The 17,618-nt window shown below is 53.7% G+C and overlaps 1 protein-coding gene across 1 annotated transcript; it reads left to right on the forward strand.

Moving 5' to 3' along the window:
- Nucleotides 1–241: 241 nt before the first annotated feature.
- ANKK1 (ankyrin repeat and kinase domain containing 1) lies at nucleotides 242–13,874 on the forward strand. Its single transcript, XM_082342369.1, has 8 exons — nucleotides 242–567; nucleotides 6,447–6,741; nucleotides 8,150–8,301; nucleotides 8,554–8,603; nucleotides 9,225–9,380; nucleotides 10,101–10,219; nucleotides 10,857–10,893; nucleotides 11,808–13,874. Exons 1-8 carry the CDS (start codon nucleotides 386–388, stop codon nucleotides 13,019–13,021), a joined length of 2,205 nt encoding a protein of 734 aa, XP_082198495.1. The 5' UTR covers nucleotides 242–385; the 3' UTR covers nucleotides 13,022–13,874.
- Nucleotides 13,875–17,618: the final 3,744 nt, after the last annotated feature.

The raw sequence follows: 17,618 nt of genomic DNA on the forward strand, positions 1-17,618 counted from the left end.
CAACTGCTCTGGCCAGACTCCTGTTTCTAATTTCAGGACATCTTCCACTCCCAGCACCTACCCAGGATCAAGCTGGGGGGGAAAAATCACAGGCCGAGACTGAGGAAGGATAGTGGGGCGGGGCAGGGTCTTTTGGGGTGCTGCGGCGAGACGAACCCTCTTTCAGGTCCGGGCCCCCATCGCTGCCCGGGGCCTCAGGGCTCAGGCTGGCTTTCCCCGCCCTCGCAGGGCTGAAGCAGTTCCTCCTCGCTCGCAAGGGGAAGGAGGGAGGGCCGCCCGCCTCCCCATCCCCACCCTCCCGGGACCTGCCGCGCAGGAAGCGGCGGGTGCAGCCCGGCCGGCCGGGAGCGCGCGGGGCTTGGAGGGCCCGGGCCGCGCCGACCCCATGGCCGCGGGCGTGGAGCAGCGGCTGGGCGGCCTCCCCGTCTTCACCCGCGACGACTTCGAGGGCACCTGGCGCCCAGTGGCGAGCGGCGGCTTCAGCCAGGTGTTCCAGGCGCGGCACAAGCGCTGGCGGACCGAGTACGCCATCAAGTGCTCCCGCTGCCTCCAGCCTGACACCACCAGGTACCCGCCTGCCTCCCCCGCTCCTTTTGCGGAGGGAAAACCGAGGCCCGGGGAGCTCCCGAGGGAGGGGCGGCCGAGTTGAGGCTGAGGATTGTCCTCTCCACTTTTCTAAACTCTGTCCTGTGGCCTGAGCTCCCCAGGCACAGCCCTGACTGTTTCCGGCTCTGAAATAAACTTGGCTCTGTTTGTGGAATCAAACCTATGTGTGAAATCCACAGAGGTCAAAGGTGAGCAGGAACTACCCTCCAAATATGCCTTTGTTCCATCCAACCTCCCAAACTGGTCCCGCCTCCTTCTTTCCAGCCTCACCTTCCTTCCTTCCGGTTGTCAGCTTGGTGATGACTGCTCTGGATTACCCTCTGCCACCCTCCTACCCACCCCCTAACTCGCAGGGTGGGCAGGGCTGGGCTCGCCCAGAGCCTGTGGCACTTGGCTCAGTGATGGTCAGTGACCTGGGGGGAATCACAGGCCCAGCCTGCTGGCCTGAGAGCCTGTCCAGGACACTCACTCGCCGGCCCTCACACCGGCACTGCCAGCAGGTCAAGCCTGGAATGCTGCTGTCTCCGTCCTTGTTTTTGTCTCTGGCTTCTCCCAGGTCCCATTATACGTACTATGACCACTCCCTGGCAGGCCTCCTATTCCCTCTTACTACCTCTTTCCCATTGCTTCCACCCATCTCTGCCTTCCCATTGCTTCAACCCATCTTTGCTGGTACTGGCTGTGCCCTCGCCCCTCGTGCAGCCATGGAGACTCTTGGATGTGAAGTCTGAGATAATAACCATGTCCCCCTCCCAAGCCTCCTGGGACATCACCTAGAGGGCGTTGGGGGTGCAGGGAGCAACTCCTATTGGCATCTTTTCTGCTCATTCTCTGTGGTCACTATACAAGCTCCCAAGACACAGCCTCCGGTCCCACACACACAAGTCCCTTCTCTCACTCCCAGACCCCCGCCTGATTAATGAATAAGGGCAAAGTGAGATAGCCCCAGACTCACCCACCTTCCTCCCTCAACATCCTGGCTTGGGAGTAGAGTCAGGTTATTCTAGGATCTATTCAAATCATTTACAGCCTTTGAAGCAAAGAACAACAGGAAACAGATGGCATTGACAAGACTACTCATGAGACACTGACAGTAACTCCCATCTCAATTCCCTTCCCAATTCCAGGAATCCTTGGGTGGAAAGGACTAAGGGATTTACAGTAATCAATGCCTGCCACGTGTGGAGTGCTATACTAGGAGTTTCATGAGTATGACTTCACTGGATCCTCCTTCCGTCATCTCATTCATTTGTCCTCCTGATGAATGTTTATTACTCACCTACTATGTGCCAGGCTCTGTGCTGGACCCTGAGATATAATGATGAATGCCACAGATATGGCCCTGGAGATATTCTCCTGGAGCTTGCAGATAGGGGAGAAAAGGCATTAATCAGATAACCCCATGTGTAAATGTAAGTGTGCTGCTGTGAGAGGTGCAAGAAAGGAGAGAGTTGTGGTTCCATGAAGGCTTATTATTGGAGTTTGAGATCAGAAAAGGCTTCCCTGAGGAAATTACACTTGAGCTGAAATATGAAAGATGAGTCTGAGTTAAGTGGGTGAAGAGAGGAAAGCTTTCCATGTTGAGTTTAAGGTGCCTTTAAACAACCAAGAAGAATTGTCAAGTAGACTTCAGAGTTAAGCTCTGAGCTAACAGTACTAAAATTTGTGAATCATTTGTTATAGGTGTATTTGAAGCTAGGGCATAGATGATGTTCACTCATTCTAAGCACTAAGTGAACAAAACAAAGTCCCTGCCCTTGTGGAGTTTATAATCTAATGGAGGAAGACAGAAAACAAACAAACAAATAAATATTTTTATCTATATCCCTTACAAACCACCTGACATTTTCTTTGATTAAAATACCTAAGGAGAGTTGAGTAGTCTGATCTTCCAAAAAAAATTTTTGATCTTCCAAAAAATAGTAATTTGTGGGCTTTTTTGCCCAACATGTTAAGATTTTATTTACCAAGCCTCTTTGTTGTACAGAAAGTAAAAATGCTGTTACAATCTCAGTGTAAGTGGTAGCCACACGTGGTTGACTTACCAATCGCAGCTCTCCACCCTACCGCAGGAGTCTTACACGAAACTCTGACAATGCTTATAATTTTGTTGTTGCTTATAAATTTGTTATAATGCTTGGTGGTAGATTCCCAAGAGGGACTAAATGGATGAAGGCAGAATGTCAAAGGAACTCTTCTTTGGTTCTTTGCGTGGGTGGGTGTCCTAGGGTTTGTATCACAGCTACCTTAAAAAAAAAGCTGCCAACTCCATTTGAGCAGTCCAGACAATACGGAACTCAAGAAAAAATAAAGCAAGGTAGTTTTTTTGTGCGGGTTATTTGGAGTCTTTCTTTCAGCTTTCCCATTTTCTTCCTCCCCTTCATCCTCATCCTCATTGTCTTCCTCTTATCAACTTCTCCATCACATCCAAATTCTTCCCTCCCTTGACTTCATCTTCATCCCCTTCCCCTTCTGCATCTTCCTCTTCATCATCAGACTCTTCCTCCTCACCATTTTTCTCCTCTTCCTTGTGTTCATCTTCTCCTCCTTCATTCTCCTCTTCTGGGGGGGATAAGGATTGATGGAGTAGGGTTGCTATTTTCTCTAGGCTTGAAATCCTTACTAATTAAGTACTGTTTGAGAATAGAGATTTGAAGCAAAGAAAGAGCAAACCATGTGGCTCTCTCAGGCTCTCTTAGTGTTCTAGGCAGAGGGACGAGCAAATGCAAAGGTCCTGAGGAGGGAACAAGCTTGACATGGTGGAGCAGGTCACAGAGGGCTTCGTAGGCCGTTGTAAGAACTTTAACTTTTATTATGAATGAGAAGAGAGCCACTGGGCAGTCCTGAGCAGAGCAGTGACATGCTCTGACTGACATTTTAAAAGTACCACTCTGGCTGCTGGTGGAGGGGAAGAGAGAGAAGCAAAGGCACCAGTTAGGAGGCTTGGGCCAAGATGCCAATGGATAGAGGTGGTCACCAGTGGTCAGATTCTTGCTATATTTTGAAGGTAGAGCTGATGGAATGTGCTGAGGGGCAGCTTCTGGGAGGGAGAGGAAGAGAGGAGTCAAGGTTAAGCAAGATCTTTGAGGACTAGAGAGATGGAGGCCCCGCCCCGTTCACTGAGATGGGGAAGGCTGACGAGGCAGTGGGTTTGAGGGGAGAATCAAGAGTTCAGCTTTAGACACGTAAAGTGTTGAATACCCAGTTGGAGATGCTGAGATTGCCTAGAGACAGAGTACGGAATGAGAAGAGGAAAGAAGAGGGCCTGGGACTGGGCCTAATGATCAGGTAACACAATAGGAGCCTGCAAAGTAGGCACTGACCCTACACTGAGAACGGAAAATTGCTTGTAGGCTACAGCAACATGGGGGTCATTGGTGATTAGCAACAGCCTGTCAGTGAGGTATTAAGACCAGAAACCAGATGAAAGGGGATGGGGGGAGATGAAGAAAAGAGAAAGACAACAGGTGTAGCAAACACTTTCAAGAAGTCGGGATGTCCAGGGGAGTTGTGCAAGTTACTGTTGTTCCCATTTTACAGTTAAGAAACTGAGGCCCAGAGAGTTTGCTTCTTCAAGGTCATACAGAGAATAAGGTGAAATTGGGATTTGAAAGCAGGGCAATGCGATCCCAGATCCCTTGCTTTTTCCACTTCATGACAGATGTCTTCTCAGTTCTTGTGACTTCAAAAGTACAAGAGGAGACACATAAAAAAAAAAATATTGCAGAGGTGGAGGGGAGAGCCCTTGAACAGTAGAGAAGTAAAGACAAGAACGGCAGAAACCAGGACTAGCTAACCTGTCCAGATGCGAGGGAGAGCAGGTGCTTTTTCCTGGAGCTGAGGAGTCTCTGGCTGGCTTCCCAGGGAGGCCTTGTGAGCACATTTCCAGCAGCCTCCGACTGCAGTGCCAATGCAGCTTTGCAAATACTCTGCCTTTTAAAAAATGTCATTTCTCCTTAATCTTCATCCCTCCAATCCCAGAACAATTTATAACAATTTGCATATTTACTGTTTTGTGGCACGTACAGTGAAAAGAGTGAAAGGTTTGCAAATGCTTATTTTGTAAGGCTTTCCCTTCAGTATTGACTTCTGTTCAGTTCAACAAACATGCCTTGTGCTGTACGTGGCCATGTGCTGTGGGGAGTACAAAGATGAAAACTTATACTTCATCTCCAAAATGGAATCCCATGCAGCTGTTACCGAGCTTGCTTTGAGAGAATAACGATGCAGGAAGTGCTCCGCTACACCAACAGGGAAAAGCAGATCGCAAAACAGCCCACACTATGTGATGGCAAGAGGGAGTGGAGGAGAAAGGAGTGACAGGGAGGGAGAAAAGGAGAGAGGTTCCTTGAAATGTATTGTAAAAGGATACGCTAAATTATTAACAGAGGCCAACTCTGGAAGGTTGGGTTACTGATGATTTAATTATTATTACTATTATTATTATTATTATTTTTTTGGCTGTGCCATGAGGCTTGTGGAATCTTAGTTCCCCGACTAGGGATCGAACCCAGGCCCCACAGTGAAAGCACTGAGTCCTAACCACTGGACCGCCAGGGAATTCCCTAATTTTCTTTTCTATTCCCTAGATGTTCTACAAGGTGTGTATATTACTTTCATCATCAAAAAGGCAATATGTGACATATTTTTTCAATATTTTTTATTGAGATATAGTTTATTTACAATGTTGTGTTAATTTCTGCTATACAGCAAAGTGATTCAGTTATACATATATATATATATACATATATATATACATTATTTTTAAAAATATTCTTTTCCATTATGGTTTATCATAGGATATTGAATATAGTTCTCTGTGCTCTACAGTAGGACCTTGTTGTTTATCCGTTCTATATATAAAGGCTTACATCTGCTAACCCCACCTCCCACTCCATCCCTCCCCCAACTCTCTGCCCCTTGGCAATCACCAGTCTGTTCTGTGTCCTTGATTCTGTTTCATAGATAGGTTCATTTGTGTCGTATTTTAGATTCCACATATAAATGATATCATATGGTATTTGTCTTTCTCTTTCTGACTTACTTCATTTAGTATGATAATCTCTAGTTGTATCCATGTTGCTACACATGGCATTATTTCATTTTTTATGGCTGAGTAGTATTCCATTGCATATATGTTCCACATCTTCTTTATCCACTCATCTGTCGATGGGCATTTAGGTTGTTTCTATGTCTTGGCTATTGTGAATAGTGCTGCTATGAACATAGGGGTACATGTATCTTTTTGAGTTATAGTTTTGTCTGGATATATGCCGAGGAGTGGGATTGCTGGATCACACGGTAGCTCTGTTTTTAGTTTTCTGTTTTCCACAGTGGCTGCACCAATTTACATTCCCACCAAAAGTGTAGGAGAGTTCCCTTTTTTCCACATCCTCTCCAGGATTTGTTATTTATAGACTTTTTAATGATGGCCATTCTGACCGTTGTGAGGTGGTTCCTCAATAAATCATGTTTTAGAAGAGAAGCAGGAGGCATAATTTTGGTCCTCCATGGGCTTGCGATCTCCTAGGGGAGGTAGACATATAGAAGTGGCCAGAATAAACGGCAGGCTTTTTGTGGCCGCCTTTGTAGAATGGGCTGGCTCCTAAATTTGCAGACCCCTTTACTTCCTGTCTTGTTGCTGGAGCCATCTGGACCCTAATCTGTGCATCCACTGGGCATCCTCTTGTGTCTCTCTTTCCCCCTCCATTACCTTGCAAGCTCCCAAGGCATCTCTGGGTCTGCACAGCCTGGTATCAAGTCTAGTTTGTGTGTCCTGCTAGTTGCTCTTGTAATTAAAGGATCAGCTCCTTCCATCTCTCGCTCCTGCCCCTCCATAGCTCTGATGTGAATTGCCTCATTGAAGAAGCAACCAAAATGGAGAAGATCAAGTTTCAGCACATCGTGTCCATCTACGGGGTATGCGAGCAGCCCCTGGGTATTGTGATGGAGTTCATGGCCAACGGTTCCCTGGAGAAGATGTTGCCCACCCACAGCCTCTGCTGGCAGCTCAAGTTCCGCATCATCCATGAGACCGGCTTGGCCATGAACTTCCTCCACAGCATTAACCCACCACTGTTCCACCTGGACCTCAAGCCAGGCAACATCCTCCTGGACAGCCACATGCATGTCAAGGTAAGGACCCTAGTGAACCCCTCTGCCCCCTTTCGCTCCAGAGCCTTCTCCAGATGAACAGGATTATTTACTGCCTGACTAGCCGGTCAAGAGTTTCTGTTGTTGTTGTTGTTGTTTTTAATATTTATTTATTTATTTATTTGGCTGTGGCAGATCTTCGTTGCGGCATGTGGGATCTTTAGTTGCGGCATGCGGGATCTTTTTAGTTGCGGCATGCACGTGGGATCCAGTTCCCTGACCAGGGATCAAACCCGGGCTCCCTGCATTGGGAGTGTGGAGTCTTAGCCACTGAACCACCAGGGAAGTCCCCTGTCAAGAGATTTAAGCAGCTCCCTTCATGGACAAATACCAAAGGCAGGGATCACACCTAAAACAGATAGATGCACAATGAAATTTGGTGCACGAAACTGGGTATCAGGATGCCTGCAAAAACCCTCTTTGGATGTCAGTCTTCCATTTCTAATGTGGGTAGAATAATCTCTATCCCATTCTTTGCTTCAAGTGAGAATGAGTGTAAATGAGATGTTCTTAAGAAAGGTCATGATGGCCATTTTTTCAGTTCCTAAAACACGCCCCGCTTTCATTTCTGCCCCAGGACCTTTGCACATGCTGTTTCCACTTCCAGGAACAGTGTTCCCCCACTCCCTCTTTATCCAGCAAAGGCCTACACATCTTTCAGGTCTCAGCTTAAACAGCACCTCCTCAGGGAGGTTTTCCCTGATCCACCCCTGTGGGCCCCTGTTATATACCCTCGCTGTACCTCTCTTTTCATACTGCTAACCCCAATTTTAAGTATATAGTCATTTGTGAAACTATTTCATTAGTGACTATACCCCCTATTTGAATAAGCACTTAGGAGAGTAATGGGTGCGAGGGTTTCATCATTCTTATCTGCTGCCTGATCCTCAGTATCCAGCCTAGTTGGCACTCAGTGAATTGTCCATTTATTGATGTATGAATGAATCAATGGATGGAAGCAAAGTCAGAGATAAATATACATGGTGTCAATGCTTCAGGGCCCGTGAAAGTGGGATGAACAGAAGCTCACCAAAGATGCCACTTTATCCACAGTCCCTTTGGGTAATGGCCACACCTACCAAGTACTTACCATGTGCCAGGCACTGTTCTAAGTGCCTTTTGCATATTTCCTTGTTTAATGCTCATAATAGCACTGTGAGTTAAGTACTTGTCTTGTTTCCCTTTTATAGATGAGGAAATGGAGGCTCTGAGAAAATAAGTAACTTGTTCAAGGTCATCCTGTGGTACATGGTGGTGCTGGGAGAGAGCTTATGGTCTCAGCAGCTACACTGCACTGGCAGCGAAGATAGTGGGAGGGATGAGAAACTCAAGGCAGTTTTCTGGAGGCAAGACTGTATTGCCCCCCATCCCCATCCGGGCTTCCTCCCAGGTTTCGGACTTCGGCCTGTCCCGGTGGATGGAACAGTTGACCCGGATGCAGTACATCAAGAGGTCAGCTCTGCAGGGCACCCTCAGCTACATCCCCCCTGAGATGTTCCTGGAGAGTAACAAGGGCCCAGGGCCCAAATACAATGTGTACAGGTGAGATGGAGGCTGGGCTCCAGGCCACATACCCAGGGCGTAGCTTGTTGTCAACGCCCTGCCTGGACCCCAAGGCCCAAAGGGCAGGGCAGGACAAGGATGAGGTCTGGCCCCTCCCTGCCCACGTGGGAGGAGGAGGGATGCGGGGGGATTCTGGCTGGAGAGGCATTGCCTGGGTTTGTGTGGTCCATGGGGCGCCCCCTGCTGGATATCCGAGAAAGCCGCTCAGGGGGCGCTTTCCCCTGTCTGCAGCTTCGGGATTGTCATCTGGCAGATCCTCACTCAGAAGAAACCGTATTCAGGTAGCAGGCGACAGTGGCACCGTCAGATGGGGCCCCGGAAGGGACTGGGAGGCTGGGGGCTCGTGGGGGCAGGGGCCGGCGGCAGGTTTCTGTTGGGGGCCGTATTGCTCTTTAAGGGTTCCCGTCCTCACCCTCCTTCCTTCCTCCCCCTGCTTTCTAGAGCTCACATGACCGTGAAAGAAAGGGCAACCCTCAGCCCAGACCGTACTTTCTGCCTCTGGTTCCTTTGCTTCAGAGTGTTCTCTCCTGTCTCTCTCACCCCCAGCCCTGCCACCCAGGTGTCAGGTAAAGAGAGTGTCAGGGAATTTGGATAATCGAGCAAAGTTCAAAATCAGAGCCTGGAACTAGGCCTGCTGGTCAGTCCTGCCGTCTTTGGACAGCAAAAGCCCGCAGTGAGGGGCCATGGCCGGTCTCGGCCTGGGAGGGGCTGGAGCTGGACCAGAGACCCAGCTGCTCAAATCTGAGCCTCAAGTCAGCCTGCAATCTAGTTATTAACTCACTGTGCATTTATGGAGCCCCTGCTGTGTGCACCGCCCTGTCGGGGTCCTCAGAGCCCCCATGTCCTGCCCAGCCCCTCTGGCCCTGCCTCAGCACCCGCACAGCCTGGGCCCCCTCTTGCAGGCTTCAACATGATGACCATTATGGTGCGAGTGGCCGCAGGCCTGCGGCCCTCCCTGCACCCTGTCTCTGATGAGTGGCCGGCTGAGGCCCAGCAGATGGTGGACCTGATGAGGCGCTGTTGGGACCAGGACCCCAAGAAGAGGCCCTGCTTTCCAGGTTCTCATCAGCCTGATGTACACAAGGATGAGGGAGATGGGTGGGGCTGGGGGGCCTGCGGGCCAGGAGCAGTGGCTGAAGCCCCGGGCCACTCCTGAGAGCGCTGCAGGGAGGGCCCTGCGTGACCCTAGGGCAGACTCTGTACCACAGGGCAGCGCTGGCAGGGGGTGGGAGGCTGGGGGTGCATGGCAGAGGGCCGGTGGCAAGAGGACCGCGGTCGTGTCTCTTTGGGTTAATGTGTAACCCTGTGGGAGGTAGAAAAGAAAACCATTGCTGGAAGGCATCTGGGCCCGGCTCTGTTGCTTCTGAGACTCCGGTTAGCCTGCGTCCTCTCAGGCTGCAGGGTCCTCATTTGTAAAATGTTCCCAGACCATGAGATCACAGGCGTGATGGATCTTGCGGTCATCCACTCCTTTAGGGACTATGCAAATGTATGCATGTGTGTAAGCGTGAGCATCTAAGCGATCGCCCAGTCCTGCCCCCTTGCTTTATGGAACAGGTCTGACCCTCCAAAAGGGTCAGAGACTTGCCAAATGTGGCCCCACTGAGCCAAGGCGGGACCCTAGCTTGCCTGCCTCCTGGTGCGCATGTGTGGATGCCCCCGAGCCCAGGGATGGGTTTTGGGAGGGGGGACATGGGACATATTAGGGTATTTAAAATGGGGAAGAACTGCAGGCCAGCCTGTCACTTCTTCTGCTTTCTCTCTGTTTCGCGGAGCAGACATCGCAGTGGAGACAGACATGCTGCTGTCCCTGCTCCAGAGTCCTGTGGCTGACCCAGAGAGCGAGGCCCTGGCCAGGAAGGTGTCCTGCACAGCGTGTCTGTGCCGGCCCCGGGAGGTGAGTGCGCGTGGGGCGGGCCTGGTCTCCGGCGGGCACTGAGGGTGCGTGCACAGGTCCCTCCTCACGAGGCTGCCTGGCTGAGGGGCAGGTGGGGACCGGAGCCAGTGCACGCTCTGCTGGCCAAGCCGGGCAGCCACTCGGGGACACCTTTTCTTACCTTGCTCGAAGATGCTCTAAGGGCTGCTGGTAGCCGTGGCTCAGAGCCTCTGAGAAGGACATGCCGTCCCTCACATGTGTGACATTAAACAGAGCCTGTCCTGCAGAGGGAGACCTCGGCTCTCCCAGGCTCTCACACCCTACGGGTCAGCGTCCTCCCGGCTCTGCTGTCCTTTCCCTCACCTGGGAACCAGCTGTGGGCTTCCATGGGGCTCCTGGCTGAACCCACAGGGCCGCCCTGCCTTCCCTGTGGCCCAAGGGGAAGTCAAGGTCCTGGGCCACCTCTTTCTGGCAGGGCCTCCTCTGCTCGGGGATCTCCCCTAGACACAGCTGGTGGCAGGGATGAGAGAGGAGGGGGTCTCCTAGCACAGGGTGAAATGTGAGTCCTGACAGGTGAAGGGAGGAGTGGAGGCCGGCATAGGCCAGAACTGCCCTGATCATCTGATCCGCCCCATGTCTTCTGGTTCCCCCTCCCCAGGTCAGTGAGGAGATCAGCCAGGAGCTAACAGACAGCGGTGAGTCCAGAGTGCGCAGCTGGAAGCAGAGACCCCACAGCGGAGGAGAAAGTGGACTCAGACCATATCCTTTCCCCATCCTCCCTGGCCCACCCTCCTCCCCAGGCCTGTCACAAATCAGGAGTCCGTGTTCCCTTTCCTGGCACCCGGCCCTATGCTCCAGAAATGCACATGCCCCCGGGGGCCTGGCTCTGCTTCCCCTTCCAGTCTGTGTCCTTTTGAGGCCGGACTCCTCCCTTCCTGGCCGGGAAGGAGGAGCATCAGTTTTCAACTCCGGTTGCATATTAGAATTACTTGGGGAATGAAAAAGTATACGATGCCTGAGCCACCCTAGAATAATTCAGTCAGAATCTCTGGGGGTTTGGCCTGAGCAGTGATTTTCATTTGTTTGTTTTTTTTGTTTTGGAAATTGTTGCTTTTAATTCTAATACACCACTGGGTAGAGCAGGAGGAAGTGGGTCCTTAATGGCTCAGGAGGAGTTCAGATCTCAGAGCTCAGCTGCAAATTTATCTCCAATTTGCATTTATTTACTTTGTGCCAAGCACTGCTGGGGAAGTTCTTACCTACATGATATGATTTGTCCTCCCAGTGGTAGCATGAGGTTGGGCATTGTTCGTGTCCCCTTACGGATCAGGAGCTGGAAACTCAAAGAGGCAGAGAGCACGTGATGCGAAGAGGTAGAGTGAGGATTTGCACCCCGGCCTCTTTCTGCCTCATCCTTACGGGAAGAACTGCCAGAGTCAGTTCTCTAGGACAGTGGAGCCTGCATAGAGATCCGGGATACCGGGAAAGACGTTGTCCTCACTCCTAGGTCTTTGTTCCTGGCTGGTACTTCCAGGAGGCAGGGGGATGGCCGAGATGACCTCTGGACAGGTCAGAGGTCCTCTTCTCAATCTCACCTTCCTCCCAGCAGACTCAGGAGACTACTTGAAGCGGGTCCTGCCTCTCTCAGACAGCGAGAGCCTGGTCCTGAGCGATGAGCAGCTGCGCATCCGTGAGAACAAGGTCACCCCCCTCCACTTCCTGGTGTCTCAGGGCTGCCTGGAGCGGGTGAGGCTTCTGCTGGCCCAGGAGGTCCACGTGGACTGCCAGACAGCCTGTGGCTACACTCCCCTCCTCGTCGCCACCCAGGACCAGCACCCTGACCTCTGTGCCCTGCTCCTGAAGCACGGTGCCAACGCCAACCTGGCGGACGAGGACGGCTGGGCCCCGCTGCACTTCGCAGCCCAGAATGGGGACGACCGCACTGCCCGCCTCCTCCTGGACCACGGGGCCCGTGTGGACGCCCAGGAGCACGAGGGGTGGACCCCGCTCCACCTGGCTGTGCAGAACAACTTTGAGAATGTGGCACGGCTTCTGGTCTCCCGTCAAGCTGACCCCAACCTGCAGGAGGCTGAGGGCAAGACCCCTCTCCACGTGGCCGCCTACTTTGGCCATGTCAGCCTGGTCAAGCTGCTGACAGGCCAGGGGGCCAAGCTGGATGCTCGGCAGAGAAACCTGAGGACGCCACTGCACCTGGCGGTGGAGCGAGGCAAAGTGAGGGCCATCCAACACCTGCTAAAGAGTGGGGCGGCCGCTGATGCCCTTGACCAGAGAGGCTACAGCCCACTGCACATCGCCACTACCAGGGGCAAGCACCTTATCGGCAAGATGCTGCTCAGGTACGGCGCCAGCCTCGAGCTGCCGACCCACCAGGGCTGGAAGCCCCTGCATCTAGCAGCCTTCAAGGGCCACCTGGAGATCATCCACCTGCTGGCTGAGAGCCACGCAGACGTGGGGGCTCCCGGAGGCATGAACTGGACCCCCCTGCACCTGGCTGCCCATCACGGGGCGGAGGTGGTGGTGTCCGCACTGCTGCAGTGTGGGGCTGACCCCAATGCTCCCGAGCAGTCAGGCTGGACGCCCCTCCACCTGGCAGTCCAGAGGGGGGCCTTCCTGAGCGTCATCAACCTCCTGGAGCACCGTGCAGATGTCCATGCCCGCAACAAGGTGGGCTGGACGCCTGCCCACCTGGCCGCCCTCAAGGGCAACATGGCCATCCTCAGAGTGCTGGTCAAGGCCGGTGCCCAGCTGGACACCCAGGACGGGGTAGGCTGCACACCCCTGCAGCTGGCCCTCTGGAGCTAAAAGCAGGGCATTGTCGCCTTCCTAGAGGGCAAGGAGCCCTCACTGGCCATTCTGGCTGGGGCTGAGCCTGGAGCCCAGACGGAAGTTTAGACAACCTGTGGTCTCCTTACCTGTAAGGAACAGAGGTTGGTGGAAGTGAAGCTGGGCTTCTGGCAGGGCCCCTTCCCTGTCCTTGCCAGCTGCCCCTTAGACCTTGAGAGGAGACGGGAACCTGGTCCCCTGGGTGGTGGAGGGATGGGGAGAGGAACACGGAGGTTGTAGCTGGGGAAGGGGCCCCTGGCTCAGAGACGTCCTTTCAGCCCTTCCTGCATGTGTGTCTCTAGCCAACTCTCAGCCTCCTCCTCCTGTACCTGGACTCAAGCCCCCAAAGTGAGTTCCCTCTTTATTCCCAAGGTTCCTGCCACCTTTAACCACTTGCCCCTGAGTCCACAGGGGCCCTTGCATCCTAGAACTCTCTCTGAAGAAGGAGGGAGGCACAGAGGAGAGGGGAGTGTTCCCTCCCAGCTCACATCTGTGTCACTTGGCCCCTTTCTTCGGGCGCGGTCAGGACAGCCAGACACACGTGCTTTGTGCAAGGGCAGGAGCTGAAAGTTGGGAGGAGTTTCCCACTTCCAGTTGAAAGCCCCGGCCAAGAGCCCGTTGCTGCACTGACCACCTTCCTGGCGGCTCTGGTCCCAGGGCTCAGGTCTGCCATACAGTCTCTTGCGGGGAAGGAAGGGTCTGCTCCAACCGCCCACGAGTGACCTTACATGGGACGCTTGGTCCCTGGTGCCCCTGCCTCACCCTTCACCCTTTGCTGTGTCCAGTTATATGGCCGGTTTCAAATCTGACTGCAATAAAGCTGTGGCTCTGAGTCCCCGCCTTAGAGGTGGACTGGCCCGTGGCGCCAGGCTGGCTATGGGGGCTGGTGGTGTTAGTCTGGCGTACGCGTGTGCACGTGTGCGGTGTGGTGTGTATGGGATCGTGTGTGAGTTCCCGCTGGGGAGGAGGCGGGGGCAGACGTGGGGAGGTGGACGGTGGTGATGTCACCTGGAGGGGAGGTATCTGGGCTTGGTGTGGAGCCTGCCGGGCAGGGACGGGCAGGGACTTCCTCCTTGGCAGCGGCTCAGGGAGCTCTGTCCTGCCCCCATCAGCTGGCCTGGCCTGGTCTGCGAGTTGCAGGGCAGGTCGGGGCAGGCCCTGGGATTGCTCAGACTAGCCTTGTGTGACCAGTCCCGGGCTCAGCGGCCAGCAGCTTCTCCTTCCTCTCTGGCTCTGCCGGGGCTGGCCCACCGTTGGGAGGGGACGGGGCGGGACTGCGGGTGGGAGCAGGACGGGTGCCCTAGGGGTCCTCTCCTGCTCCTCTGTCCCTCTTCACACTGCCGGAGCAGCCCCTCCAACTCAAGGATGTTGTGTAGTTGTCAGAGAAGAGGAATCTTCTGCCCCAGCCACTGGCCAGCTCCAACCCCAGCCAACCTGCAGGCTTGCCTTTCAGTGTCACCCTCATGGGCTGAGCGCGGGGCCATCAGTCACCAGCCTCACGTGGGCGTGGGGTAAGAGAGGCGGAACAGAAGACACCTGTCGCCCCACGGACGTGCTGAGTGCAAGAGTCCGTTCTAGCAGAGCTGGTGGCACAGGTCTCCCATCCTGTGGTCTCTGGGCTGTGGTGCCAGCCTCAAGGACACTTCACCCCACCAAGCCACGGACTACAGCCACCACAGAGAGTCCTGAGAGCAGCTTTGAATGGGGTTGTGCCCTAGAACAAAGGCTATAAATCAAGCCGGCGCATTAGGATCTCCTGGGTGAGGTGTGGCAGGGTGGGGAGGAATGGAAGGGTTTTTAAAGTAGCCGGCCCTACCCTTGACAGTTAAACCAGAATCTCCAGGGCAGGATCCTGGTATTAGCTGGAGAGCAGCCAGGGCTGAGGACCACCACCAGGGGGCGTCCCCTGGTTTCTCTCTGGGCCCTTCTTGGCATCACCATGAAGACAGTCACCAGCCAGCAGCCTGGGTGGTGGTCTTCTCCTCTCCTGGTTGGATGAGTGGAGACTCCGGAGGACCGGGGCAAGGCTCACTCAGCGGACTGTTTCATCTTCTTGCTCGCTGCTAGCTGCCTGGCCCATTCTCCTCGTTCTCCCTGAGACTAAGCCTTGGGCAAAACTTGTAGTGAAAAATGCCCCTGGGAGTTCTGTCTTTCCTAGAACGCACTGGAGCAGGAAGAGGAAAGGGAGGGGGCACAATGCTGTCTGCTTCTCCTCACACCCTGAGGTCTGAGTCTAGCTCCAAGGCGAGGATTCTGCACAAGCCAGAGAAGGGGCGTAGGGCTGCATGTTCAAAGCCAAACGAGCTCAGAACAATTCGTGTGAATGGTCAGGAGTGAACCACGGAAGGACAGTGGTGTCTGGCTTATCCTATTGGGAAGAGTTTGAGGAAAGACTTTGAAGAATGCAGTTAGAAAAGGTAAATGATTTTTTTTTTCCCTTGCACCTATGGTCCTATAAATGGCAGAGGTCCCATGGAGATGCAGATGGGACCATCCCTAGGATTCATTTCAACTCTGATGATCCCAGGGTCTAAGCAGAGACCCTCAGACCCCTGCTTTCTCTACTCCCTTCCTCCAAGAGATAACTGAGGTCGCAATTTCAGGCCAGCTCCAGCCAACACAGCCCTATCATTGCTTTTCATCACCTTCTTCTCCCTTCCCTAGCCACCCCTAGCCAGACACAGACCCTACAGACACACACAGCATCTACCCTGAGTCCCATTTCAACAGAGCTGCCTTCTAGAGGTTTCCTAGGGATGTTTAGAATCGGATTTTAGTAAAGCCTTTGCAATTCCCAAGGAGAGGATCTCGGTTGAATTTCAAACCTGTTTAGGGGAGATTGGGGTAGACGAGGATAGGAACCCCTAATTTCCTACTGGACGTTTCCACGTGAAGATCCTATAGACCCTTAAACTCAGTGTCCCAAACTGAGCCTCCCCTTCCCTTCCCAAGCCTGCTCCTCGTCCTTCTTAGCTGAGGGGACTCCTAACCTAGAAGTCTCTCTAGACCAGCACTGTCCAACAGAACTTTCTGGCAGGATGGAAACCTTCCACATTTGCCACTAACTCCACGCGCTGCTGAGCACTTCAAATGTGGCCGATGCAACTGAGGGACCCAATGTTTAATTTCGACAAGTTAAATTTAAGCAGCTACAGGTGGCTGGTGAACAGACAGCGTGGTCTACACTCTTCCTCTCCCTCTCCCCCCATCCAATCAGTCACTAAGCTGAGTGGGGTTCATCAGGAAGGGCTTTCCGGAAGCTGCAATGTTAGAGGAGGACAAGGGCATAACAGACAAGGGCCAAGGCTCGGGCTAGGTGGGAGAGGCCGGGGCACGGGAGACTGGGGAATGTGAAAGAGCAATCAAGCTGTTTGTGGGCGCAGACAGCACAGAGGAAGAGCGGGGGCGGGGGAGAGTGGGTACTTCACTGGGAGACCATGACGCCATTCATGATTCCAGAGCTTGGACTCAACATGAGGGTCAACTGTGAGCTCCGAGCAGAGGGAGGGTGCCATCGGAATGAACCACGTATTCCAAAGACCCCTCAGCCATGTGTAGGGTAAGGAAACGGGTGGTGGAGAAAGGGGTCCTGCCTGTGAAGGGCCTTGTAGTCTGGCAGAGCTGGGGCGAGGTCTTTACCTAGACTCTGAGCTCCGCCTCTCTCTTTGTAACGCATACTGTTGAGGGGATGAAATTAGATCATGCACTTCCCCGGCTGGCACTGGGACTCCTGTTACTTTGCTTCTCCTCCATTGTTCTGGTTCTGTCCTTTCTCACCATTATCCCGTCCACCCCCTCACTGCCCTCCATTTAGACAGGAGCCTCCTTCCCCATTCCCAGCGCTGCTGCTTGAGCCAATCCATCCCTCCCCAAGGAGGGCCCTGGGAGATGGCACCACCTATCTGGCTGTCTCCAGAGATGCAGGCGGCCCTGTTTGTTCTGCCTGGGAGCCCTTTTGTGCTGGGAGGAGCCGTCCCTCAGGGGGCTTCTCCTGGTTGTGAGGCCAGGAGACCAGAAGGAACAGGGAGGTTGGCAAGCTGTATCAACAGGAGTTAAAGTGCAGCACGGAAGTCCAAAGAGGCTTCTGTGATGTCTCAGAAGGCGGGCCGGCTCTGGGAACCAGTGGCGTCTGCCCCCGAGTCCCGGCACCTGTGTAACCTCACGCTGCAGTCACCAAGGGTTCCTCCAGGGATCAGCGGGAAATGCCTTGGACTGAAAAGTCACCCTAGAAGCATCAAGGAAATGAGGGAACTGGGAGACTGTGTCCCTCCGAGGCCGACCTGGGGGGTGGAGCTCCTGGACAGAATGGCAGGGGCTGGCGGAAGAGGAGGCCGGTCTCCGGGCCTGTGGCCAGGAGTGGAGGAGGGGGCAGCCAGCGGGCAGAGCACCAGAGGGGCCCCAGGGCTCCCTGAACACACGGAGGGCAGCTCTGGTCCTCTGTTCGAGACCATTCCTTCCCTCCCTGCCCCCACCAGCGCCCATAGAACACAACTCCCGCCGTGTTCGGGCCTCCAGCAGTGACTCCAGCGTCCCCAGGCCAGAGTTCCTCTGGTCCTACAGCTGGTCCTGCCACTCT

Source organism: Balaenoptera borealis (genome assembly GCF_965194805.1).
Source record: "Balaenoptera borealis genome assembly, chromosome: 11".
Taxonomy (NCBI): Eukaryota; Metazoa; Chordata; class Mammalia; order Artiodactyla; family Balaenopteridae; genus Balaenoptera; species Balaenoptera borealis.